Source organism: Aquarana catesbeiana, linkage group LG13 (genome assembly GCF_042186555.1).
Source record: "Aquarana catesbeiana isolate 2022-GZ linkage group LG13, ASM4218655v1, whole genome shotgun sequence".
Taxonomy (NCBI): domain Eukaryota; kingdom Metazoa; phylum Chordata; class Amphibia; order Anura; family Ranidae; genus Aquarana; species Aquarana catesbeiana.
The window spans coordinates 11,827,102-11,851,389 of record NC_133336.1 but is presented as its reverse complement, the minus strand read 5'-3'; the positions used below and the strand labels follow the sequence as shown (position 1 = coordinate 11,851,389).

The 24,288-nt window shown below is 44.6% G+C and overlaps 1 protein-coding gene across 2 annotated transcripts in view; it reads left to right on the top strand.

Moving 5' to 3' along the window:
- The window catches only part of LOC141117070 (serine protease inhibitor A6-like), a 58,941-nt gene extending 43,484 nt beyond the window's left edge, over positions 1–15,457 (top strand). The window contains exons 4-5 of one of the 2 annotated variants that reach the window (XM_073609671.1): positions 10,481–10,642; positions 15,210–15,457. In XM_073609671.1, the coding sequence (XP_073465772.1) occupies positions 10,481–10,642; positions 15,210–15,389 (342 nt within the window). In that variant the 3' untranslated portion in view covers positions 15,390–15,457. The remainder of the gene's footprint in view (positions 1–10,480; positions 10,643–15,209) is intronic. The other variant, XM_073609672.1, reaches the window with a different exon arrangement.
- Positions 15,458–24,288: the final 8,831 nt, after the last annotated feature.

Sequence of the window (24,288 nt, the reverse complement as noted above, 5' to 3'; positions counted from 1 at the left end):
GGCTTAACAGAATCTGGAAGCCCCCTTTAACAAGGGGACCCCTAGATCCCGGCCCCCCGTGTATCCCTACCATTTCACAAAAAAAGTCTCAAAAATGTTAAAAAGGGTGACCCCACCCCCCTCTGACAACACGGGGAATGCCATAGGGATATCCCTGTGCATCAGAGGGGGGCGGGGTCACCGGGTGGCCCCACCCTCCATTATATAAGAACTGTCACACAGCGGAACACTCCCACTGAGGAGGATTGTGCGGAGGATGAAGCAGAGAAGAAGCCGGAGGAAGATGCCAGATGAGAAGACCAGAGAAGGAAGCGGAGAAAGAAGCGGGGGAAGAAGAAGATGGAGGAAGAAGAAGAACACCGAAGGAAGACCAGAAGAAAGAAGATGGAAGAAGAAATGGGGAAAGAAGAAGAAATTAATAAAGAAATTGTCAAAAACCGTGTCTTGTCTTTAACATTTTTTAAACTTTTTTGTGAAATGGTAGGGGTACATTACCAATTCACACAGGGGGGCCAGGATATGGGGGTCCCCTTGTTAAAGGGGGCTTCCAGATTCCGATAAGCCCCCTCTCCCGCAGACCCCCACAACCACCCGGCAAGGATTGTGGGGATGAGGCCCTTCTCCCCATCAACATGGGGACAAGGTGCTTTGGGGGGCCGCTACCCCAAAGTACTCTCCCAATGTTGAGGGCATGTGGCCTGGTACGGTTCAGGAGGGGGGGCGCTCTCTCATCCCCCCTCTTTTTCTGCAGCCTGCCAGGTGGCGTGCTCGGATAAGGGTCTGGTATGGATTTTTGAGGGGGACCCCACGCCATTTTTTTTTATTTTGGCAGGGGGTTCCCCTTAATATCCATACCAGACTTGAAGGGCCTGGTATGGAATTTAGGGGGACCCCCACACTTTTTTTTTTTTAATTTTGGTTTGGGGTTCCCTTGTGGGTAATTCCATGCTGTTTTTATCAATAAACTTTTATGTGTATTGCCAGACCGACAATTCATTATAGCCGGCACTAGTGCTAGCACTTTTAAATGACTTTTTTTTCCTTTAGAAATGTCATTTTGCTGTCAGACTGTTCTAAACATGGGAAACATGCACCATTTTACAGGCATACTATAGACACCCCCCCCAGGTACGAAATTTAAAGGAATATTACACTTTTATTGTTTCACTTTAAGCATTATTAAAATCACTGCTCCCGAAAAAACGCCCGTTTTTAAAACTTTTTTGCATTGATACATGTCCCCTGGGGCAGCACACAGGTCCCCACACTTTTTATGACAATAGCGTGCATATAAGCCTTTAAAATTAGCACTTTTGATTTCACCCATAGACTTTTAAAGGGTGTGCTGCGGCTTTCGAATTTGCCGCGAACACCCCAAATTGTTCACTATTTGGCGAATGGGCTTACAGCCAATGTTCGAGTCGAACTCATGTTCGACCCGAACAGACAGCTCATCCCTACTCTCCAGGGACTTGGGAAATATGAGGATATCATCGAGATAAGCCAACACACAACTGCAACAAATCTCGGAGGACATCGTTAATAAATTCCTAGAAAACTGCCGGGGCATTACAAAGGCCAAAAGGCATTACGAGGTACTCATAATGGCCTGTTCTGGTATTAAACGCAGTTTTCCACTTGTCATCCTCCTTAATCCTCACAGGATTGTAAGCACCTCTCAGTTTAAGCTTAGTGAAAACCATTGCTCCCTTGAGGCGGTCAAATAACTCTAATCAACGGGATCGGGTAGGCATTCTTAATCGTGAAACGATTGAGACCCCTATAATCAATGCAAGATCTCAGTTCACCGCTCTTCTTCACAAAGAAGAAACCAGCACCAACAGGAGACGAGGATCTGCGAATGAAACCTCGAGAAAGTGCGTCTGCAACATACTCCTCCATGGCTTTATCCTCCAAGAACGACAATGGGTAAACCCGACCACGAGGGGGAGTGGCACTAGGTTGAAGGTCAATTGCGTAATTATACGGCCGGCGTGGAGGCAAACTACCGGCTTGACCTTTGTCAAAGGTATGGCTAAAATCACGGTACTCCTCTGGCAGGGAGGTACACAGGACCTTGGCTACCTTCCGGAAGCATGTTTCACTGCATTGTGGTGACCAGGAGAGAACCTCAGCATGGAGCCAATCAAAAGAGGGGTTGTGCCTCTGTAACCAAGGATAACCAATAACCAGCGGAAACTAGGGAGAGAAAATCACTTGGAATTGGATTATCTCATGGTGAAGAGCCCCTACGGCCATAGACAACAGAACTGTCTCATGAGTCACATGGGCAGGCTGTAGTAGTCTCCTGTCAAGAGCCTCAATGGCAAGTGGAGTGTCACGCAACTGCAGTGGAATCCAGTGCTTTGATACAAAGGCAGCATCAATGAACAGGCCTGCAGCCCCAGAGTCGATTAAAGCCTGTATCTCAATAGACGACTTAGCCCAAGAAAGGGTGACCAAAACCAGGGGCTTATCCTTCTGGATAACTGGGGACAACACAAAACCACCTAAGGTCTGTCCATGACAGGACCTCAAGGTTCGGGTGTTCCCAGGATGGGTAGGACAAGACTTCAAAAAGTGACCTGCCTGGCCACAATAAAGGCACAATCTCTCCCTCCTCTTAAAGGCTCTCTCATCCGCAGAGGGACACGTCAAGCCCAAGTGCATGGGTTCACCTTCACTGACCGACTCGGTACCAGGAGGCATGGGAGGTGTGGGAGGCACGGGTGGGACTGCAAAGCTCGGAGGTAAACATACAGGAGGCTTCCGCAAGCGCTCCTTAAAAGAAAGTCTTTCTCTGAGTTTTGAGTCAATGAGGATGGCAAACGAGATCAAGCTCTCTAGCTCAGTGGGTATATCAGTGGGCCTCATTATTCCAAGCAACCTCTGCTGCCAGAGTACGGTACTCAATGGCGTTGTCGGCAACAGTTCTCATACTCTGTTTGATGGCCATGAGGCACTTGGCAACAGAAGCGGAGCGTGCAAGAACATCAAATGCAATTTTAAAGGAGGCCACAAACTCAGACAACAGGATTTTGCGTCTCCCATAGAGGGTTAGCCCAGGCCAAGGCTTTCTCAGAAAGCAAAGATATCACAAACCCTACTTTGCTTCTGTCCGTGGGAAATGCCTGGGCCAGCACCTCAAAGTATATCCCAACTTGGTTGAGAAACAGTTTTGCTTGCGTCTATCTAGCAAGGTTACTCTGTGGTATAAGCAAGGAAGCTGAGATTTCTGCAGTGTGTATATGTGCTTTACTATACAAAGATGCTGTACATACAAAAACTATTACAATATTAGGAATACAATACAAGACTGATAGATATCTATAACAAACAAAATGCCTAGCACAGCTTATGGTCTATAACAGTACAAATACACTTAAAGGTTACTTATCTTCTGTTACTGTATGTTCGTGATCTCCATTGGCAACAATTCTCCTGGAGCATCAGGCAAGTTTCTTCTGTCATGAGTGGCTTCTGATGTTACAGCATGATCGTGTGTGTGTCTCTCTACTCACACCTTTTATGTGTCAGGCTGTTTACCATAGTTACCAAACAACAGAAAACATACCTGTTTACTGTAGCTGTAGAAACAATGGACTGTTGAAAACTGTCAACTGAATACAAAAATGGTATCTACGTACCACTGTCTACTCAAACCAAGACAGTAAGTTAACAGTCATTCTTTCAGTTTGAAAGCTGAAAGAATCTCAAACAAGTAATGTCTTACATGTTTACTGTAGCTATAGAGACAATAGCCTGTTAATTGAACTGTCAATTGAATATAACAATGGTATCTGACCCCATTGTATAAAACAGCATTTGTTTGAGAAATCTACTCAAGTCAAAAAACTGACAGTAATCTGACCAACGGACTATTGTAATATTGTCCCATGTATCTTATGTCTGATTAATATTAAAAAAAAATCATATTTTTAGCAAACGCAACACATTCCGCCCTAGATTTTTTTTCTTTCAGACTCCATACAGAAAATGACTTCATTACTATGAAAACTCATTTTAAACATTCATTTTCCTTGAATGAAACACCTCCCATATTTCTGTCATCCCATCCCTCTGTCCATTCTAAAGTTCTTTAGAAACAAGTCCAGGCTTGTAATACATCAAAGGCCTTGCTCTCCACAGCTCTTGCGATCTTCCGTCATTCTTTCCATCATGTTCTATGGATCAAATTGAAGTCAGCCTGTTGAGTGGAAAACAAAGCAGATTATCTGTTCCTTCTAATAATACATAAACAGTAGATCCAGGCCCTTCAGCTAAAATCTCTCCTCTAAGTGGCTTCTTGCCTGGATATCTGACTAACACTTTTCCCCCTGACTGTACCCACTTCTGACCCTCCCAAAGAACATCAATAGGGAGGAGAGGAAATATACTGATATTTCCCAGAAGATCACTGCCGTTTATTTTGGAAGGTTTGCTGTTATGTAGCCTCACTTTCCACTCTTGCTGGGAAGTATCCACTAACCAGTCAGAGTCCCAGCCACTGTCTTGAAGCTCATCTGTCAATGCAAATGTAACTTCAAACCTTCCTGCCAGATTCCCTCTCATTCCTAGATAGGCTTCCAGCTTCAGATACATCACTCTTGGTTTCTATGTCATGGGAAGCAGTAACATGGTATCTGTTAAGCCCTGTTCTTTCAGGAACCTTACATAAATACTGAACTCTGCACTCCAGCTGTGGAATCTGTGCCCCAACCCCTACCATCCTCTCATATGGTGTGCTTTTGGCAATTGGCCTAGAATTTAACAACATGACTGCCTGTGTGAGGGCCCGATCCCACCCCCCTAGTGTATGTGTGGGTGTAAGTTTGCGTATCTGTTCCTTCAATAGCCCGTTGTATCTTTCAATCAAACCAGCTGCCTGTGGATGGTAAGGGATGTGGCACAACCAGTACACTCCAGAATCTTTGGCCCACCGCTGTACTGTTGATCCGGTGAAGTGTGAGCCGTTATCACTTTGGACTTGTTTGGGACAACCATAAGCAACGACAAGTTTCTGGAGCAGTTGAAGCGTTGTGGCTTGATCTGCATGTTTGCAAGGATGGACAAGCATAAGTCCTGAATAGGTGTCCACTGCAGTACAACAATATCTCAGTCCATTGTTTCCCCGGGGCAGGGGACCAATGAAGTCAATCTGCCAGATCTCTGCAGGCCTCTCACCCCTCTTAAACCCCTCCCAGTGGAGTACTTTTGCAATGGCCATTGTCACATTTCTCCAAACACTGTACAGTTCTCTATTACAGTCTTTATTATGTCCATGGATAAAGGCAATCCTCTCTGCTGTGCCCATTCATATGTTGCTTTCTGCCCAAATAGTCCAGATTGCTTGTGGGCCCAGTTTGCCAAGTTCATCAAGACAGGATCAATTGGCACAACTGCCTTCACTTTGGCGATTTCATCTGCAACTCTGTTATAGTTCTCAAAGTCTGAGACTAGGGGCACATGTGCATCAAAATGCCCCATTTTTATGGTGCGGGAGTGAGCTTCCTTCCAGATGTAGTCCCATACTTCCTTGCCTCCCCACACCACCTTTCCATGAATCATCCATTTATTGGACTTCCACGTGGGCATCCAAGTTGTCAGTCCTTTAAAATCCACCCAGCTGTCAGTGTAGATAGTGACATGGAAAGAAGGATCCCCCTGAGTCATCACTACAGCTTTCAACTCTGCAGACTGACTGGACCCTCCAATTCTGGTCTCCTGCAGGACTGTGTCCGTATTTGGGTTGTAGGCTGCTGCTGTCCATTTATGCCCAGTTGAGGCAACTATGGCTGAACCATCAGTGAACCACACTGACTCCTTCATGTCTTCTGACAGAGACTCAAAGGGTGGAGCCTCTTGAATGGGGGATGACTGCAGCACAGGAATTTTTTCTTCTGGCCGGGTGCTGGTAAAAGTAACAAGCCCTGTCAACTGTTTTGAAATGTCTCTAACATCTCAAGCTGCAACACCCCCTCTTTCTTAAAGGTACCACTTCCATTTCATCAGTGTCTGGTTCTGGGCTACAGCTGCCCTAGTGGTCAGTCCATTATCTCTCACCCATCCTGCTATTGGCAATGCAGTATGGATGGTGACTGTGTCCTTCCCTGTAATGGTCTCTACATGTTGAAGCGCTGTATAGGCCCCAAACAGGTACTTCTCTAGGGGCGTGTATCTCTTCTGTGCCCCTGTCAGTTGTTTGGACCAAAATCCAATGAGTATTGCTCTCAGTCCTTTCTTTTCATTTAGCTGCCATAGATTCCAAGATATGGTACCATTCTGCTCCACTACATCCAGATGAAATGGTACTCCTTGTCTCACGGGTCCTAATCCCTGATGCTGCAAAATAGCCTCTTTAGCAGCCAGGAATGCAGTCCGCTGCTCTGAACCCCATGAGAACTCAGTCTTTTTTCTGGTAACATTATATATAGGCCTCAGAATCAGTCCAAGATGTAGGATGAACGATCTCCAGAACCCCACAACTCCAATGAACTTCTGTGCCTCCTCTTTGGTAGTAGGGGGTGACAGAGCCTGGATAGTTTGCACAACTGTCTCTGGAATTTTCCTCTACGGCCCAGTCCACATCATTCCCAGGAATTTCACTTCTGTGGCAGGTCCTTGGACTGTGTCTCTGTTGATAGCTCACCCTCTGTTCTCCAAGTGCTCTATCAGCAGGTGCACTGCTTCAGTTACATCTTCTTTTGTTCCAGAGATCACAATGTCATCAATGTAGTGGAACACAGCGACTTTCAAATTCAGGGTACTTAAATCTCGGGCAATCGGTCCATGACAAATCATTGGAGAATGAAGATAGCCTTGCGGGAGGACAGTGAAAATGTACTGGCGGCCGTCCCACACCATAACAAACTGGTCTTGACACTCTGGGTCTATCAAAATTGAAAAGAAAGCATTAGCCAGGTCTATCACAGCATGATATTCTCCTGCCTCTTTAGCAATTTTCTCAACAATTGAGATCATATCTGGTACAGCTGACTTCAATGGAGGTGCCACTTTGTTTAGACCTCTGTAATCCACAGTCATTCTATATGTCCCATCAGGTTTTTTTACTGGGAACACCGGAGACGAGAAAGGACTTACAGCAGGTCTAATGATCCCTACTCTCAAAAGATCTTGAATAGTCTTGCCAATTTCTTTGTGGCCTCCAGGAAGTCTGTACTTCTTGAGACTGACTGGCTTCTCTGGTGGAGGAATGTATACAGGGGTCCATTTCGCATGACCTCTGACCACAGCCTTCACCGCCCTAACCAGATACGCTTTATCAGGATAACCGGATGTGAATGTACCTCTTTCAGTCTGAATTGACTGACCTTGAAGTACATCCATCCCAAGAATATTTTCGGGTAACTCTGATAGCAAAACATTTGTCATAAATCCTGATCCCTTGCCAATAGCCAATTTCACCCGTATCCTAACTGCTGGTGTGGTTTGCCCTCCCAAACCTTCTACATAAATCAATTCTCCTTTGTGATAGGAAGGATTACCTTGCAAAAGTGTAACTTCAGCTCCGCTATCAACTAAAGCCATTACATGTGTAGGAGAAGATGACTTCCCCCACCATACAGTGACAGGTGCATATGGGCATCGGTCTCCTGCTGTCACTGCCCTCACGGCTATTACAGGAGACTCACCTTCCCTTCATAGAGGATAAGGAACCTCCCAATCCCCTTTTCTGATTCTCTCTAACTCCTCCCCAGGATAAAGGGATTTGGGTTCATGTTCAGTTTTGGGAATTTGTTTGGGGCTAACAGGAGGGGTCTGTTCTGTTTTCTCTAAGTCCAGGTTGCTGTTATCTTCACTAGGAGTAGTGTTTCTAACCCTGACAGTTTTCCCTACTAAATGTTTCCACCTCTTCAGCATTTCTGCAGTAGAAATCCCATCTATCTCATCTTTCGGTACTCCTGCCTTTAATAGGTCCACCCACATTTCTTTCCTAGAAATAACTAGCCTGGTTTTCTCTTCACCTCCTGTCTTCTCTACCCCATTCCCTTTCTTCTCTGTTCTTTTCTGCTTGTATTCTTCCTGTCTGGCCTTGACCTTATCTACTGCCCTGACAGGTTTTGTTTTAGTCTCCTCTAGCTCCCCCAACTGGCTTAAAAGGACTGTGGCTTCATGAATCTTTCTGTTTAATCCCAGGCCTCCCAGCAAGGAAAATAATGGAGCCCTGAGATTAAATGGTGCAGATTTCATCAGCTTAGAGCGCAGAGCAGATGTAAAGGGTTCCATATCTGGACCCATCCATTCTGGAAACGTATTTAATCCGGTTATACAACCCATCTCACGTAACCTGGAAATACCCTTTCCTATTGATCTCCAGGAGTAGGTATTTTCCAGGTCAGTAGGACTAGCGCATACTCGGACTATTCCATCTCTCTCGAGGTCTAACAGTGAAAAAGTCACGCTAAACTCTTGGGCTTTTCACATTGCCTGACACAATTGTGGATCATGGGTTAACACTCCCATAGTCACTGCTTCCTTAACTGACAAAACACTGTCCGCCCCTTCATCCCATAAGTGTAGGAGCCAGGTCAATAGGGGCTCCCCAGACCTTTGTTTGTATTGTTTTGCCAGCTCATGGAGTTCAGTTTGTGTAAACTCCTGTACTTCTTCAAATTCAACATCTCTGGGGTTGCAATAATGCACCTACCCATCTGCCATATCCTCTCTATCATGTTGTCGTTTCCTATGCTTAGTAATGAGAGGTCTGGCATACTTTTTCTTTTGCACTAGCCGATCATCATGCGAAATATCAAACTTTATCTCCTCATCCTCACTATCATTTGAGGAGAGCACATCCTCACAATCCCAATTTTGGGATGTGACAACGGCACATACCCTGGCTTTACTAACAGGTTTACGGCCCTTCCTCTTCCTTAAGGCATTAATTGATTTGGACAATAGAAAAAATAGTGTAGCGCTGGACTATAAATACGCATATAATGATGTATGCGAGTGGGCGGAGCCCCATAAATGTGTAAATAAAGTGACTAATAAAAGACCATATATCATTTAGTCTAAATTAATCAAATAAATATATAGTGACATTTGAAAATCAATCAAGTGCACCTGCATTAAGTTTAAAGATCAGAAAATATTAGAAAAGTGAGTTCTAAAAATATGGCAAACTAGAAGTGAATAAAGATGAACCAATGTGGCAGCAAAAATGAATACAAATATTATGTCAACATAAACCATCTAATCACTAATAGTACTGATTTTAGTGATCGCAAATGAAAAGGAAATGAATACAGTCCCAAAAAAAATGTCAAACAGGTCCCAAAGCGTAGTGACACATTGATTTGGTCATGAGGGCTGCACACCGCTCTTGCAAATCATCAGCCCGACTAGCAGCTGAACGCACACACTCTGAAGCAACTGCTAGCTGGTCTTTTAATACCTTAACTTCTGCCTCTGCCTTCTCCCTTCTATGTGATTCAGTGTAAATAGCATTAGGGAAATACCAGCCCACTGTGGACACTGTCCTCTTCTCTTTTTTACTTAAATCCAACCCCTTAAGGCTAAAATCTACAAAATGATCTGAGACTTTATCACCCCAAGTCAGCTTCAAGGGAGAAGCATACTTCACAAATTCTTTAGCAAGAGGCTCCCACTCATTGTCTCTGGCCCAATCAGGTAAGCTGCACACTTCCTTCTGGCCACCAGAACCCTCTGCAGCCTTGCTTTTCCTAAACAGCTTACACAGCAGTTTACCTAGCACAAGCTACACAACACACTACAGAAAAACAGGTCTGCTTCAGTTGAATTATAGCACAGATCGCGGCATGAGCCTCCATATGAGGAATACAATACAAGACTGACAGATATCTATAACAAACAAAATGCCTAGCAAACTGAACAGCCTATGGTCTATAATAGTACAAATACACTTAAAGGTTACTTTTCTTCTGTTACTGTATGTTCGTGATCTCCATTGGCAATGATTCTCCTGGAGCATCAGGCAAGTTTCTTCTATTATGAGTGGCTTCTGATGTTACAGAATGATTGTGTGTGTGTGTGTCTCTTTACTCACCCCTTTTATGTGTCAGGCTGTTTACCATAGTTACCAAACAACAGAAAACATACCTGTTTACTGTAGCTGTAGAAACAATGGACTGTTGAAAACTGTCAATTGAATACAAAAATGGTATCTACGTACCCATTGTCTACTCAAACCAAGACAGTCATTTAACAGTCATTCTTTCAGTTTGAAAGCTGAAAGAATTTCAAACAAGTAATGTCTTTACTTTAGCTATAGAGACAGTAGCCTGTTAATTGAACTGTCAATTGAATACAACAATGACATCTACCCCCATTGTATAAAACAGCATTTGTTTGAGAAATCTACTCAAGCCAAAAAACTGACAGTAATCAACTCACTATTGTAATATTATAATATTGTCCCATGTATCTTATGTCTGATTAATATAAAAAAATCATATTTTTAACAAACGCAACACAGAAACCCACTGCATTGAACTGGATCGCCCCCAAATCGCTGGGGAGGCAGAGCGGAACCGGACATTCTAATACTCAAGGCGGGTACCTGCACAGAGACCGGCGCAGCAGCAGGGATGGCCTACAACACAGGTTGTACCGGAGCATCCAAAGTGGGGGAATCCAGGTGAGCCGTGCAACTCAGGAGTGTTTGTAATGCCATGGCAAACTGATTCATGCGGTGATCTTGCTCATCTAATCTGGAAAAAATATTACCAACAAGTTGATTAACGTTATCTTCTGAATTCATGGCCTTCACCTACTGTCAGAAGCCATGAATCAGACCGAGACAGAAGTACAGTAAAACCACACTTGTTTATTAATAAAAATAAAAAGGTAAATAGAGTAAGCCTAGTCATAGCATAGCCAGAGTCCAGTAACCGGATCGGGTAGTCAGTTAAGCCAGAGTTCAGTAACCAGATCAAGTAAACAGCCAGGCCAGAAGTAGAAGAACAGCAAGCAGGATAAGGAGCCAGAAGGGATGTCAGCAAAGCCAGTCTTTAAACAGGAACACAGGAGATGGTTTCTTGTGATGTGACCAAGGCGGAGGCAGGAATGAAGTGAGCTGGAGATCTTTAAGTAGGCGGGACTGACGAGCAGATCCACAACAGCTGGTTAACTTTGGAGAGAGATGAGAGCTGGCAATTAGCCGACAGCTGAGCGGCCAGCTCAGAGAAGGAAGGGCTGAGCCAGCCCTGACATACCTATAATTTAATAGTTAGTAATAGTTAAGTTATTATTAGTTAGTCTTTCAAATTTTTTTTTTTTTTTTCTTATTTTCGGATTTTTGAATTTACGAATTTACGAATTGCCATCATAACGAATGACCCGAAAAATGAAAAAGAAAATGAATGAAACGAAAATGAACACATTTTTCGGCAGTGCACGTCTATTATCTTCTATTAAGACAATGTTAGTTCTCTCATAGAAAACTGCTGAAATAATAAAATATCAAGCAATCCAAAAAGTTCAGAACTACATCATTATGACCACTGGATGGTGGAGTATCAGCAGAAATAAGTATGCTCCGCATCACCATCTAGTGGTCATAATGTGGTATTTTCCACAATCGCACATTCAAACTGCAGAGGGTATAGCCAGAGAACCGATGACTTTGCTCCATTCACACAAAAGAAATTTACATGCAGTTTCAATGGACATTTATTTTATACATACAACGCAAAGTGTAACTTTTACATGTGAATTTATAGTGCCAAGCTGAGACTTTAATTTTAAATGAGATTTTAAATGTGACCTTTGATTGGATGACCACCAACATCAAGGGAAATATTTTGTAAGGTTTTAACTCTTTTCTACTCTAAAACTAAAAAGAAAGGAAAAAGGTAAATGAAGAAGAGTTAAGCAGATAAAGAGTCGTTAAGAGTTATGAGAAGAACAATATCACAGGTGCTTGAGGCCTATATAACCTCGTGTAGAACTCATTGTGAGCCTGATCATTTGTGAGTCTGCTGGAACTCTGTCCAAGTGGAACTGGTCTAAGTGGTGAGTTGAAACCAGAGTTTAAAACAGGAGGTTATAACAGAGGTCATAGTACTTGTGTAGTGTGAGTACCTGAGTGTTGTCTGAGTACTGAGTGTGGATCGTTAGTACTTGTGTATTGTGTGCTGTATACTTGTGTATTGTGTACTGTATACTTGTGTATTGTGTGCTGTATACTTGTGTATTGTGTACTGTATACTTGTGTATTGTGTACTGTATACTTGTGTATTGTGTACTATATACTTGTGTATTGTGTGCTGTATACTTGTGTATTGTGTGCTGTATACTTGTGTATTGTGTACTGTATACTTGTGTATTGTGTACTGTATACTTGTGTATTGTGTGCTGTATACTTGTGTATTGTGTACTGTATACTTGTGTATTGTGTACTGTATACTTGTGTATTGTGTACTGTATACTTGTGTATTGTGTGCTGTATACTTGTGTATTGTGTGCTGTATACTTGTGTATTGTGTGCTGTATACTTGTGTATTGTGTACTGTATACTTGTGTATTGTGTGCTGTATACTTGTGTATTGTGTGCTGTATACTTGTGTATTGTGTGCTGTATACTTGTGTATTGTGTACTGTATACTTGTGTATTGCGAGTGCGCGTAGGTCTACTAACCTTCTATGAGGAGGTGAGTTGCCATCTAGATAAAGGAAGGCCCGTAGACGTGGTGTATCTGGATTTTGCAAAAGCATTTGACACAGTTCCCCATAAACGTTTACTGTACAAAATAAGGTGCGTTGGCATGGACCATAGGGTGAGTACATGGATTGAAAGCTGGCTACAAGGGCGAGTTCAGAGGGTGGTGATAAATGGGGAGTACTCAGAATGGTCAGGGGTGGGTAGTGGGGTCCCCCAGGGTTCTGTGCTGGGACCAATCCTATTTAATTTGTTCATAAACGATCTGGAGGATGGGATAAACAGTTCAATCTCTGTATTTGCAGACGATACTAAGCTAAGCAGGGCAATAACTTCTCCGCAGGATGTGGAAATCTTGCAAAAAGATCTGAACAAATTAATGGGGGAGGGGCGACTACATGGCAAATGAGGTTCAATGTAGAAAAATGTAAAATAATGCATTTGGGTGGCAAAAATCTGAATGCAATCTATAGACTGGGGGGAGAACCTCTGGGGGGATCTAGGATGGAAAAGGACCTGGGGGTCCTAGTAGATGATAGGCTCAGCAATGCCAAGCTGCTGCTAATAAAGCAAACAGAATATTGCCATTAAAAAGGGATAAACTCCAGAGATAAAACGATAATTCTCTCGCTCTACAAGACTCTGGTCCGGCCGCACCTGGAGTATGCTGTCCAGTTCTGGGCACCAGTCCTCAGGAAGGATGTACTGGAAATGGAGCGAGTACAAAGAAGGGCAACAAAGCTAATAAAGGGTCTGGAGGATCTTAGTTATGAGGAAAGGTTGTGAGCTCTGAACTTATTCTCTCTGGAGAAGAGACGCTTGAGAGGGGATATGATTTCAATTTACAAATACCGGACTGGTGACCCCTCAATAGGGATAAAACTTTTTCGCAGAAGAGAGTTTAACAAGACTCGTGGCCACTCATTAAAATGGAAAGAAAAGAGGTTTAACCTTAAACTACATAGAGGGTTCTTTACTGTAAGAGAGGCAAGGATGTGGAATTCCCTTCCACAGGCGGTGGTCTCAGCGGGGAGCATTGATAGCTTCAAGAAACTATTAGATAATCACCTGAATGACCACAACATACAGGGATATATAATGTAATACTGACATATAAACACACACATAGGTTGGACTTGATGGACTTGTGTCTTTTTTCAACCTCACCTACTATGTAACTATGTAACTGTGATAGGCACTGATCGGCGGCATTGATAGATGGCACTGATAGGCAGCACTCATCAGGAGGCACTGGCAGGCATCACCGATGGGCACAGAGTGCCACCCCTAATGGGCATTGATTGACATCCCTTGTGGGCTCTAGTGGGCTTAGCTGGTGGTCATGGGTGGGCATCCCTTGTGGTCCTGGATGGGCATCCTTGGGGGGCTGCACTGATAATCAATCAGACCCCCCCCTGTCAGGAGAGCAGCCGATTGGCTCTCCTCTACTTGTGCCTATCAGTGCGAGTGGAGGAAAAGCCGATACATGGCTTTTCCTGTTTAGACCATGATCAGCTGTGATTGGACACAGAAGATCACATGGTAAAGAGCCTCCGTCATAGACTCTTTACCTAGATCAGAGATGCATTGTGTCAGACTGACACCCCACACCACCAATCACCATGCTGTGCACCCCCGGGGGCACGAGATTGCGGCTTCTGCTGCTGGAGGTCATATGACGCCTAGTCAGGATAACAGAATCATGTAAAACAACCCATTCAGTTTAAAATAGAAATGAAAGGAAAAACATTTGTGTATAGTGATCACATTCCCTCTGTTCTCAGCTGCATAAGAGCTGGGGGAGGAGAAGCAGCAGCACACTGAGCTTCCCAGTGAATGGCTGTAAAGTGGGGGGTGTCAGGACAAATCTGATCATTGGAGGAGAGCAGGCTGAGTTCCCAGTACTGCCCATGGTGTGCTCTCCTGCTTAGTGTGGTCAGTATTTAATAGTAAAGCAGAGGGACTGGCAGGAACACCAGGGATTTCACACAAAGGAAGCAACACAAAGAGAACAGGAGACTTTCTCATACAAGTACATGGTACAGCAGACACATATCAGGAATATGAAGTGTTGGGGTAACAAACACTATAAATGCTGCGGACAATCTGCCTTGGATCAGAGCCATGCATTGCCATGGTACAGGTGAGCCCGCTGCCATCATCATACCAACAAATGGGGCCATGTATCCTGGCACTATTGTTGTATGGTGCTGGCGGCTGACCTGTCCATGCCATGGCAAGTCACGGCATTGATCCGGGGCAAACCGGGTGTCATGGCAACCCAGAAGAACCGAGATGGCACTTCAGGGTTCCGTGGCTCTCTGGTTGGTAAACTCGGGTCTATCCAACAGTCAGCAAAGGAACTGGAGAAAATAATTAGAAAAAACCCACAAAGATAATTGTATATATAGAATGTTTCTTGGTCTTTTCTTGTACTGATTATAAATCCCATCCCCCGACACCAATCATCTTATAGAGTCAGAGATGAGCAGGTTGTGTTTGCTGATTATTTGCTGATCTTCTCATGTCTGTTATTATATTTCAGGCCGTACACCAGGCCGTCATACGTGTGGATGAAGGAGGGACAGAGGCCGCCGCAGCCACTGGCGTGGGGAAAGATACAGTCCCCATAAGGCTAGCATTTAATAGGCCATTTTTTATCAGCATCAATCTGCAAGGAAGCATTATTTTCATGGGGAAGATCAACAACCCTACAGAGAAATAATCCTCAATGTTCCCATCTCTGCCACAATGTAACATTCCGGAGGATTAAATAAAACTTGATGAATAAAAGCCGTACATTCTCCGGATGGTTTGTCAGATATTTAGACCAGAGGGGTCTCCAAACTTTTCATAGGGCCAGTTTACTGTCTTCAGACTTTAGGAGGGCCGGACTGTGCCCAGTGAGGGTAGAAAATACCCCGGACCCGGCATCAGTGAGAATAAACATCAGTTATATAGAGCCTGTGGTGAGTAGGTGGAGGAATAGTGCCCCATCATTGGTATCAGTGGGAGTAATAGTGCCCCATCATTGGTGTCAGTGGGAGTAATAGTGCCCCATCATTGGTGTCAGTGGGAGGAATAGTGCCCCATCATTGGTGTCAGTGGGAGGAATAGTGCCCCATCATTGGTGTCAGTGGGAGGAATAGTGCCCCATCATTGGTATCAGTGAGAGGAATAGTGCCCCATCATTGGTATCAGTGGGAGGAATAGTGCCCCATCATTGGTATCAGTGAGAGGAATAGTGCCCCATCTTTGGTATCAGTGGGAGGAATAGTGCCCCATCATTGGTATCAGTGGGAGGAATAGTGCCCCATCATTGGTATCAGTGGGAGGAATAGTGTCCCATCATTGGTATCAATGGGAGGAATAGTGCCCCATCATTGGTATCAGTGAGAGGAATAGTGCCCCATCATTGGTATCAGCAGTGGCAGCTGGTGAAGTTTTAGGATGGGGAGGCACCAGATCCCACCCTTCCTTTTTGACCCCTCCCACTTCCCATAAGCCCCGCCCCTTATAGAATCCACCCACTCCATCCCCTGTATCCACTTGCTTCCATCCATAGTGTTAGGAGTATACAGCTCAGCATTACATATATGGTATATAGATCATCACCACAGACACTGACACACTGACTGCATGACAATACTCCCCCGGACACCCCGCTAACAGCACCACCCCCCTACATATGGATCGCGGGACACCCCGAGCCCCCCCATTTTTGAAGACTATTAGAGCCTCTGGTTCTAACCAGGTGCTTCAAAAAAATACACCCCCTCCTGCCCTCACTATAGGAGTCCATGCATCCGGCATCCTGAAAGGGGCCGGGCGCATAGATAGGGAGGTGGCAGCAGGGATAGGGGGGGGTGGCGCCTGTGCACCCACAATGCACGGGCCGCCACTGGGTATCAGTGAGAGGAATAGTGCCCCATCATTGGTATCAGTGGGAGGAATAGTGCCCCATCATTGGTATCAGTGGGAGGAATAGTGCCCCATCATTGGTATCAGTGGGAGGAATAGTGCCCCATCATTGGTATCAGTAAGAGGAATAGTGCCCCATCATTGGTATCAGTGAGAGGAATAGTGCCCCATCATTGGTATCAGTGAGAGGAATAGTGCCCCATCATTGGTATCAGTGAGAGGAATAGTGCCCCATCATTGGTATCAGTGAGAGGAATAGTGCCCCATCATTGGTATCAGTGAGAGGAATAGTGCCCCATCATTGGTGTCAGTGGGAGGAATAGTGCCCCATCATTGGTGTCAGTGGGAGGAATAGTGCCCCATCATTGGTGTCAGTGGGAGGAATAGTGCCCCATCATTGGTATCAGTGGGAGGAATAGTGCCCCATCATTGGTGTCAGTGGGAGGAATAGTGCCCCATCATTGGTATCAGTGGGAGGAATGTTGCTCCAAAGGCCAGATAAAGACTAGCAAAGGGCTGCAGTGAAATACAATCATGAAATTTAGAACACAAAAAAGATAATATATTTTCTGGTATTTCCTGTACTCACCGCTAAGTGTAGATATATAAAGATCTTGGACATCAGGTGGTTTTACCCGGATCAGGGCTGCAGCTGAATCGCAGTGATCAGTCTCTATACAATCCTCTCTGGGTTTTCTTTTTTCTCCTCTTGAATGGAGAAAATGGAACATTTTATACTTTTTCTCTTTGCTGGAGGAGAAACATTTGAATAAAGAACAGTGTGTGATAAAAAATCTACATCAGGGTGTGATGGAGGTCAGTGACAGGGTCAGTGTGGGGATCAAAGGTCAAAGCCAAAACGTTGGGGTCAAAGGTCAGGGCCGAGTATTTAAGGTGGGATAAAAAAAAAAAAACATTTCTAAATGTAGATTTAGTATCGGTGTCAGTTGGTGTCAGTGTGCTTAACTGCTTGTTGCCCCTCACAGTAGATTTACTGCCACTGGGCGGCAGCTGCAGACTAGGCAACGTACCCATATGTCACCACCTACTTCTGGGTTATACTCGCCCCCTGCTGACCCGTGCTGTGATTGGACACAGCACACGTTTGTTAGCAGGTTTCAGCCAATAGGTTTTGGCTAAATACCTGCTGATCAGCTGTGGCCAATCACAGCACAGAGTTTTCTGTGTTTGCAAACACACAGAACTTTGTACACAGAACAGTGATCTCGCTGTTTTTTCTCCCTGAAAAGCAGGGAGAAAAAAAAACAGCTAGATCTGTGAGCAAAATATTACACACATTACACTTGTTAGGCACTCAGGTAAAGTGATATCAAAGGATAATTTTATATTTCATTTCTTATAAGAAACATGTTATACTTACCTGCTCTGTGTAATGGTTTTGTACAGAACAACCCCGATCCTCCTCTTCTCGGGTCCCCAGCTGGCACTCCTGGCCCCTCGCCCTGCTGAGTGCCCCCAGAGAAAGCAGCTTGCTTCAGGGGCACTCGTGTGTGCTTTCTCCCAAGCCGCCTCTGTCTGTCTATAAGACAAACAGAGCCTGCCTCAGACCTGCCCCCCGCTTGATCCTCATTGGCTGGCTGTAATTGACAGCAGTGGGAGCCAATTGGAAAATGAAGAAAGAAAATCAAAACGTAATTTTATCTTCTTTTCATATTTCAAAACCTTGTAACAAAATGAGATCTGCAAAACACTGGCCATGCCTCTTGGAGTGTCTACTTTCCAAAAAGGGGTAATTTGGGGGGTGTTCATACTATCCTGGAATTTAAGGGCCTCCAAAACTGTGATAGGTAGTCAGGAAATCAAATGTAAAAGTTACGCCCCTTGAAAGCCCAAAGGTGCTTGTAACGACACCCCGAGTATAAAAGGGGTTAAAGCCGTTTAAGACATTCCATTTCCGAACGCAAAGGCAGCTACCGAACACTCCGATCAGCCGAACATGGAACCCATACGAATAACTCTCCCCCCAAATACGAGACAAGATGCTCTGTCTTGAGGGTCAAACAGGAATCAACTTCTTTATTTTCACACATGGACACAACAGATAAAATAACTCAGAGACTCTTTCCCCTCCCCCACCCTTGGAAAACCGGGCGGGTTAAACTGTCCAATGACAATAGACACACAGGTCAGGTGTGTTCAAACTTCTCATCAGTACACAGTCTTATCAGCAAGGGGCTGCTGGAGGAATCCCCCCTCCCTCCATAGAGATACACATCCTGTGATATCCAAGGCAGACAGACACAATAGAACATTGGAATACAGGCCCACCACAAACTAGCACAGCAAATAGTACACAACACAACGAGACAACACACAATATATACACACAACATTGTGAAGAAGTCACTATTTATAATATGGCACATTCGGGGTTTCCAGAATTTTGTGTTTTGGGGGGGGGACATGGACTTGAATCCAAAGTAATATTACTTCCAGGGTCCCCAGGCATACAGCTCACAATGAGCACCGTTCCCCCAAATGCCAGGGCCCATAATCAGTCAGCAAGAGGCTGGCATTCAGTCCCCGCCAAAAGCCTCTGTCCCGGCTAGGTCTGTCACAGTGTTCCTTGGATTTTGGGAGCCCGTACATAGCTAGGCCCCAAAAAAGTCTCACACGTGGTATTCCCATACTCAGGGGAGGTAGCAGAATGAGTTTTGGGGTGTAATGCCAATGTATACCCATGAGGCATGTGAGAAATATCTCATTAGATTAACAACTTTGTAAGAAAAAAAAGGAAAAATATTATTTTTTGTCATTTTCCGAAAACTTGAGTTTATGGAAGATTTTATTTTTCCCCACAACGTGCCTCTCAGAAAATACCTTGGGGTGTCTACTTTTCAAAAAGGGATCATTTGGGGGTGTTTTTAATGTCCTAACATTTTTGTGCCTCAAGAAATGTGATAGGCAGTCAGAAAGTCAGAGCTGCTGAAAATCTGTATAAATTCCAGTATACAGAATATACTATAGTTTGTAGATGATATAAATTTCACACAAACCAATTAATATTCATTTATTGGGATTTTTTTTTTACCAAAGACTTAGCAGAATATATATTGCTTTTTTCAAATTGTTCAGTCTTTTTCTATTTATATAATAAAAAATAAAAAAACCCCAGTGGTGATCAAATACCACCAAAAGAAAGTTCTATTTGTGTGAAAAAAAAATGATGTAAACATAATTTGGGTACAGTGCTGCATGACCGCGCAATTACAAGTATCACAGTGCTGAATAGCGATTAAATGGTCTGGTCATGAAGGGGATAAAACCTTCTGGAGGTCAAGTGGTTAAAATAAGGTTCTACTATAAAAATTGTACATATACACATAAATACAGACTGGACTCCATACCAGTGGCGGCTGGTTCTCATTTTTTTTGGGGGGGGGACAAACCAACATGATCCCCCTGAATACAAGAGAAGCACCGCTTTGACTGTGAAGCCTCTGGTGAGATAATAGAAGACCGATATACCTACTCCAGGTGCTCAGGCTTGGGATGTCCTTGTCATGGTTATGCAGTAATCTTTCTCTGTCAGCTTACCTTCTCCTCATGTGTTCAGACTAAGAGGCCAGCCACTCACACCTGGCTGGTTTTATAGCCTCTCCTCTAAGCATGGCCCCACCCCAGGCCCTATCAGGGAACCCTATATTAACCTGTGAGCGGCAAGACAGCAGTGCTGATCAACCATTGTGCGTTAGCCTTTGTGTGGTTTGGCTTCCTGTTCCTGCCTGCCGTGTGCTCTACGTTTGTTTCTGTTACCGACCTTGGCGTGTTCTCAACTCTTCCTGTCTGCTTGTGACCCTGACCTTTTGCGTGTCCCCGACTATTCCTGTTTGCCTGTGACCCTGAACCTTGGCGTGAACTCTGTTGTCCTTGTCTGCTTGTGGCCCTGACCTTGGCTTATTCCCTTACTAACCCTATCCCCCTGTTGCCTGTGGGTGTGAGCTGGGGGACCCTGGGGGTCGCGACCTGGAGCCAGTTACAGCCCAGTCCATCCTCACCACTAGAGGCTCTGGTGAACACCTGCTGGCTCTCAGACTCCGCGCCCCAGGGAATCTTGCACTCTAACTCCAGTTGGATCCGTGTTGGGGTTCCAGCGGCCCTGCCTTCCTTGCCATCCTGACTCCCATCCGCAGCAGTCAGCCGTAGGGTCCACTACCTTGCGGTGCACTCCTGATCCCAACGGTGTGCATCTGTCACCTAGCCTCAAGGTGACCTGACAGTCCTCCTTCCATCCAACTAAGACACTTGAGAATAAAAAACTAAACGCCAGCAACTCTGGAAATTCTTCTGTAATCTTTTATTATAACATGACCATTAAAATGTGACAACTGACGCGTTTCGGCACTTAGCGGTTCTTTACCCATGTGATCAACGGTGTCCAATAACATCTTATCACATGTAAACAAGGAAATGCCGGTTGTCAGCTTTCCTCTCCTCACACTGGCAGAGTGTGAGGAGAGGAGAGCCAATCAGCTACATTTCCTCACAGAGGAGATCTGTACTGATCATCAGAGCAGCCCCAACAGTGCCAGCAGTGATGGCAGTCAGTGCTCACCAGTGCCACCTATCAATGCCCATCAGTGATGCCAATCAGTATTGCCTTTCAGTGCCTGCTCATCAGTGTCCATCAGTGCTACCAATCAGTGCCCATGAGTGATGCCTATCCAATTGTCTCTCATTTGGGGTATATGACCTGATGTCACGGTTGGAGTAAAAGAAACCTGATGTTTTCCCCGGTGGTGGCTTGAAGTTTCTGTTGAGCGGACCTCCTTACAGACGTGGAGTTTTTCTAGACATACAAGCCTATGTTGACCCCCCATAATAGGTGGTCAACGCTCTTTGGTAAGGGCACATCCTATTTTTTTGGTGGTGGTCGCATATGGTGGAGGAAGTTGGTGACACAACATTCAAACTTTCACTATTGTGTCGGAATTTCCGACAACGGATTTTGTTCGTTTTATAGCAAGCTCTCAAACTTTGTGTGTCGGAAATTCCTATGGAAAATGTGTGATGGAGCCTACACACGGTCGGAATTTCCGACAACAAGGTCCTATCACACATTTTCCATTGGAAAATCCTATTGTGTGTACAGGGCATTATATTTGTAATAGTAAGACCCCGAATGGGGTGGTGGCACGATGTGGACGTGCTTCCCATCTATAGCCCCTCCACAGTTGGGAAAGGCCCAGCGGTCGGCAAAATGGGAGGCCACAGTCTGCCATTCCTGTGGCATTGAAGGAAACTGTAGAGTCAAACCAGAAAAAAAAATATTAGTACTTTTGCACATAACATTGCAAGCAGATTACACAAAAACTTTCTTGGCCAACATCAGTATAACATTTATTTTAAGGAGTATTTAAAGGCAAAAATGTAAGGCACACTTATCAGATCCCCCCCCCCCCCGATGGCCCATTATAAAATTTTAGGGGGGGGTCGAGCTCAGTTTGGGACCCAAAAAAAAGCCTCTGGAACTCTGCCTGAATTTACTGAATTTAAGGACAACAATAAAATTTGACCACATTTTAGGGGGTGTTTAGGGTAAAGCGCTACAATGGAGATGACAAAATACATTGTTAAGTGACTAGGCTAGGTGTGTATGGGCCCAGGATAGCATGCTGGTGAGGTTAGTGAAGGCAAATATGCATGAAGGACAAAAAAGATGCACTAAAAGCATGCATGAGGACAAAGAGGACATTCACAGCATATTACAATCATGGTAATTAGAGAATGATGAAAGAAATACAATACATTAGCATACATTAAATACATAGAATGTGATGTTAAAGGAGAAAACTTACCCTAATATAGTCCTTCTGCAGGACCTGTATGATGGCAGAACAGGTCTCTGGAATAATGATCCCCAGAGCCTGGGGGAGATGCCAGTCGAGAACTTGAGGTCCTGCAGACTTCTCCCGGTTGCTAAGTACCGCAACATGGCTTCAAAACGGTCGGCTGCTCAGAACGAACTAACAGAACGCACTGAAGAACAGCAAGGCCTGTGAAGAGCGAGCTGAAAATCAGAAACGATCGGACACGAACGCACTGAAAAACAGATAGGTGGTCAACGCTCTTTGGTAAGGGCACATCCTATTTTTTTGGTGGTGGTCGCATAAGGTGGAGGAAGTTGGTGACACAACATTCAAACTTTCACTATTGTGTCACGTTTGTGACTCTTGGACTCACTTGTTTATATTATTTATTTACTGTTTATTTAATTTAAGCGCAACATACTTATTCACCTATGTCTATCCATGCCGCCTATCGGTGCCCATAAGTACTGCCTATCAGGGCCCATCAGTGCTGCATATTAGTGCCTCCTCATCAGTGCCTAAGAAACTAAGAAAAATTTTTGTTTTCAAAACTTTTGGTCTCTTTTTTTTTTTTATCCAAAAATAAAAAAACCCAGAGGTGATTAAATACCACCAAAATAAAGCTCTATCTGTGTGAAGAAAATAATAAAAATGTCATATGTGTACAGTATTCCATGTTCGCTCAATTGTCATTCAAAGTGTGAGAGCGCTGAAAGCTGAAAATCGGGGGAGATCTTCATTGGACCGTCTGTGAGTCGCCATTCCCGGCCAGTTTTCAGCTTTTATGACCCTTATAGGGCGTACACACGGTCGGACTTTGTTCGGACATTCCGACAACAAAATCCTAGGATTTTTTCCGACGGATGTTGGCTCAAACTTGTTTTGCCTACACACGGTCGCACAAAGTTGTCGGAATTTCCGATCGACAACAACGCGGTGACGTACACCACGTTTGACGAGACTAGAAAAGGCTGGCTCAGAACCAAGCGCGGCACCCTTTGGGCTCCTTTTGCTAATCTCATGTTAGTAAAAGTTTGGTGAGAGACGATTCACGCTTTTTCAGACTCGTGGCTTTCAGATCGTTTTCTGCCATTCAGTTTGTGCTTGTGGGTTTGTATCTGCTCTTCAGTGCGTGCAGCAAGTTCCGCGTGACTTTAGGTAGTCATTGTATTCTTGTTCGTTCGTTGCTGTTTTTCAGGTCGCTCTTCACAGGCCTTGCTGTTCTTCAGTGCGTTGTTACTTCGTTCTGAGCAGCCGACCGTTTTCTAGCCATGTTTCGTATGCGTACTCCTCGTAGAGTTCATGCTGTGCGGGGGCTTGGTGTTGGGGTCCTGACCTTGACACAAGTCCAGTCCATGAACAGGGTGGGGAGGAGTTCATGGACCAAGAATTGGTTGCTTCAGCGTGACCAGTTCTCTCACATGCCTTTGCTCCGTGAGATCCGTGAGAATAATCCTGATGATTTCAGGAACTTTCTCCGGATGACGGACCCCGTGTTTCACTGTTTGTTGGCTTCGCTGACCCCCTATATCAGCAGGCAGGATACCTGCATGAGGCAAGCCATCACTCCGGAGCAGAGGTTGGTCGCTACCTTGCGGTATTTGGCCACAGGGAGAAGTCTGCAGGACCTCAAGTTCTCGACAGGCATCTCCCCCCAGGCTCTTCTTTGTGGACATTTACTGCTTGTGTTTGTTTGAGCTGACCCTAAAAGAAATGTGTGGAGTCCAGAAAATGTCGTGATTGTGTAACCTTATACAAAGCACTGTTGGCTGTTATTTACTAAATGCAAAGACACTTTTCACTACAAGTGCACTTGCAACTGCACTGAAACAGCACTTGTAGTGCAAAGTGGATTTGCCCTTAGGAAATAAC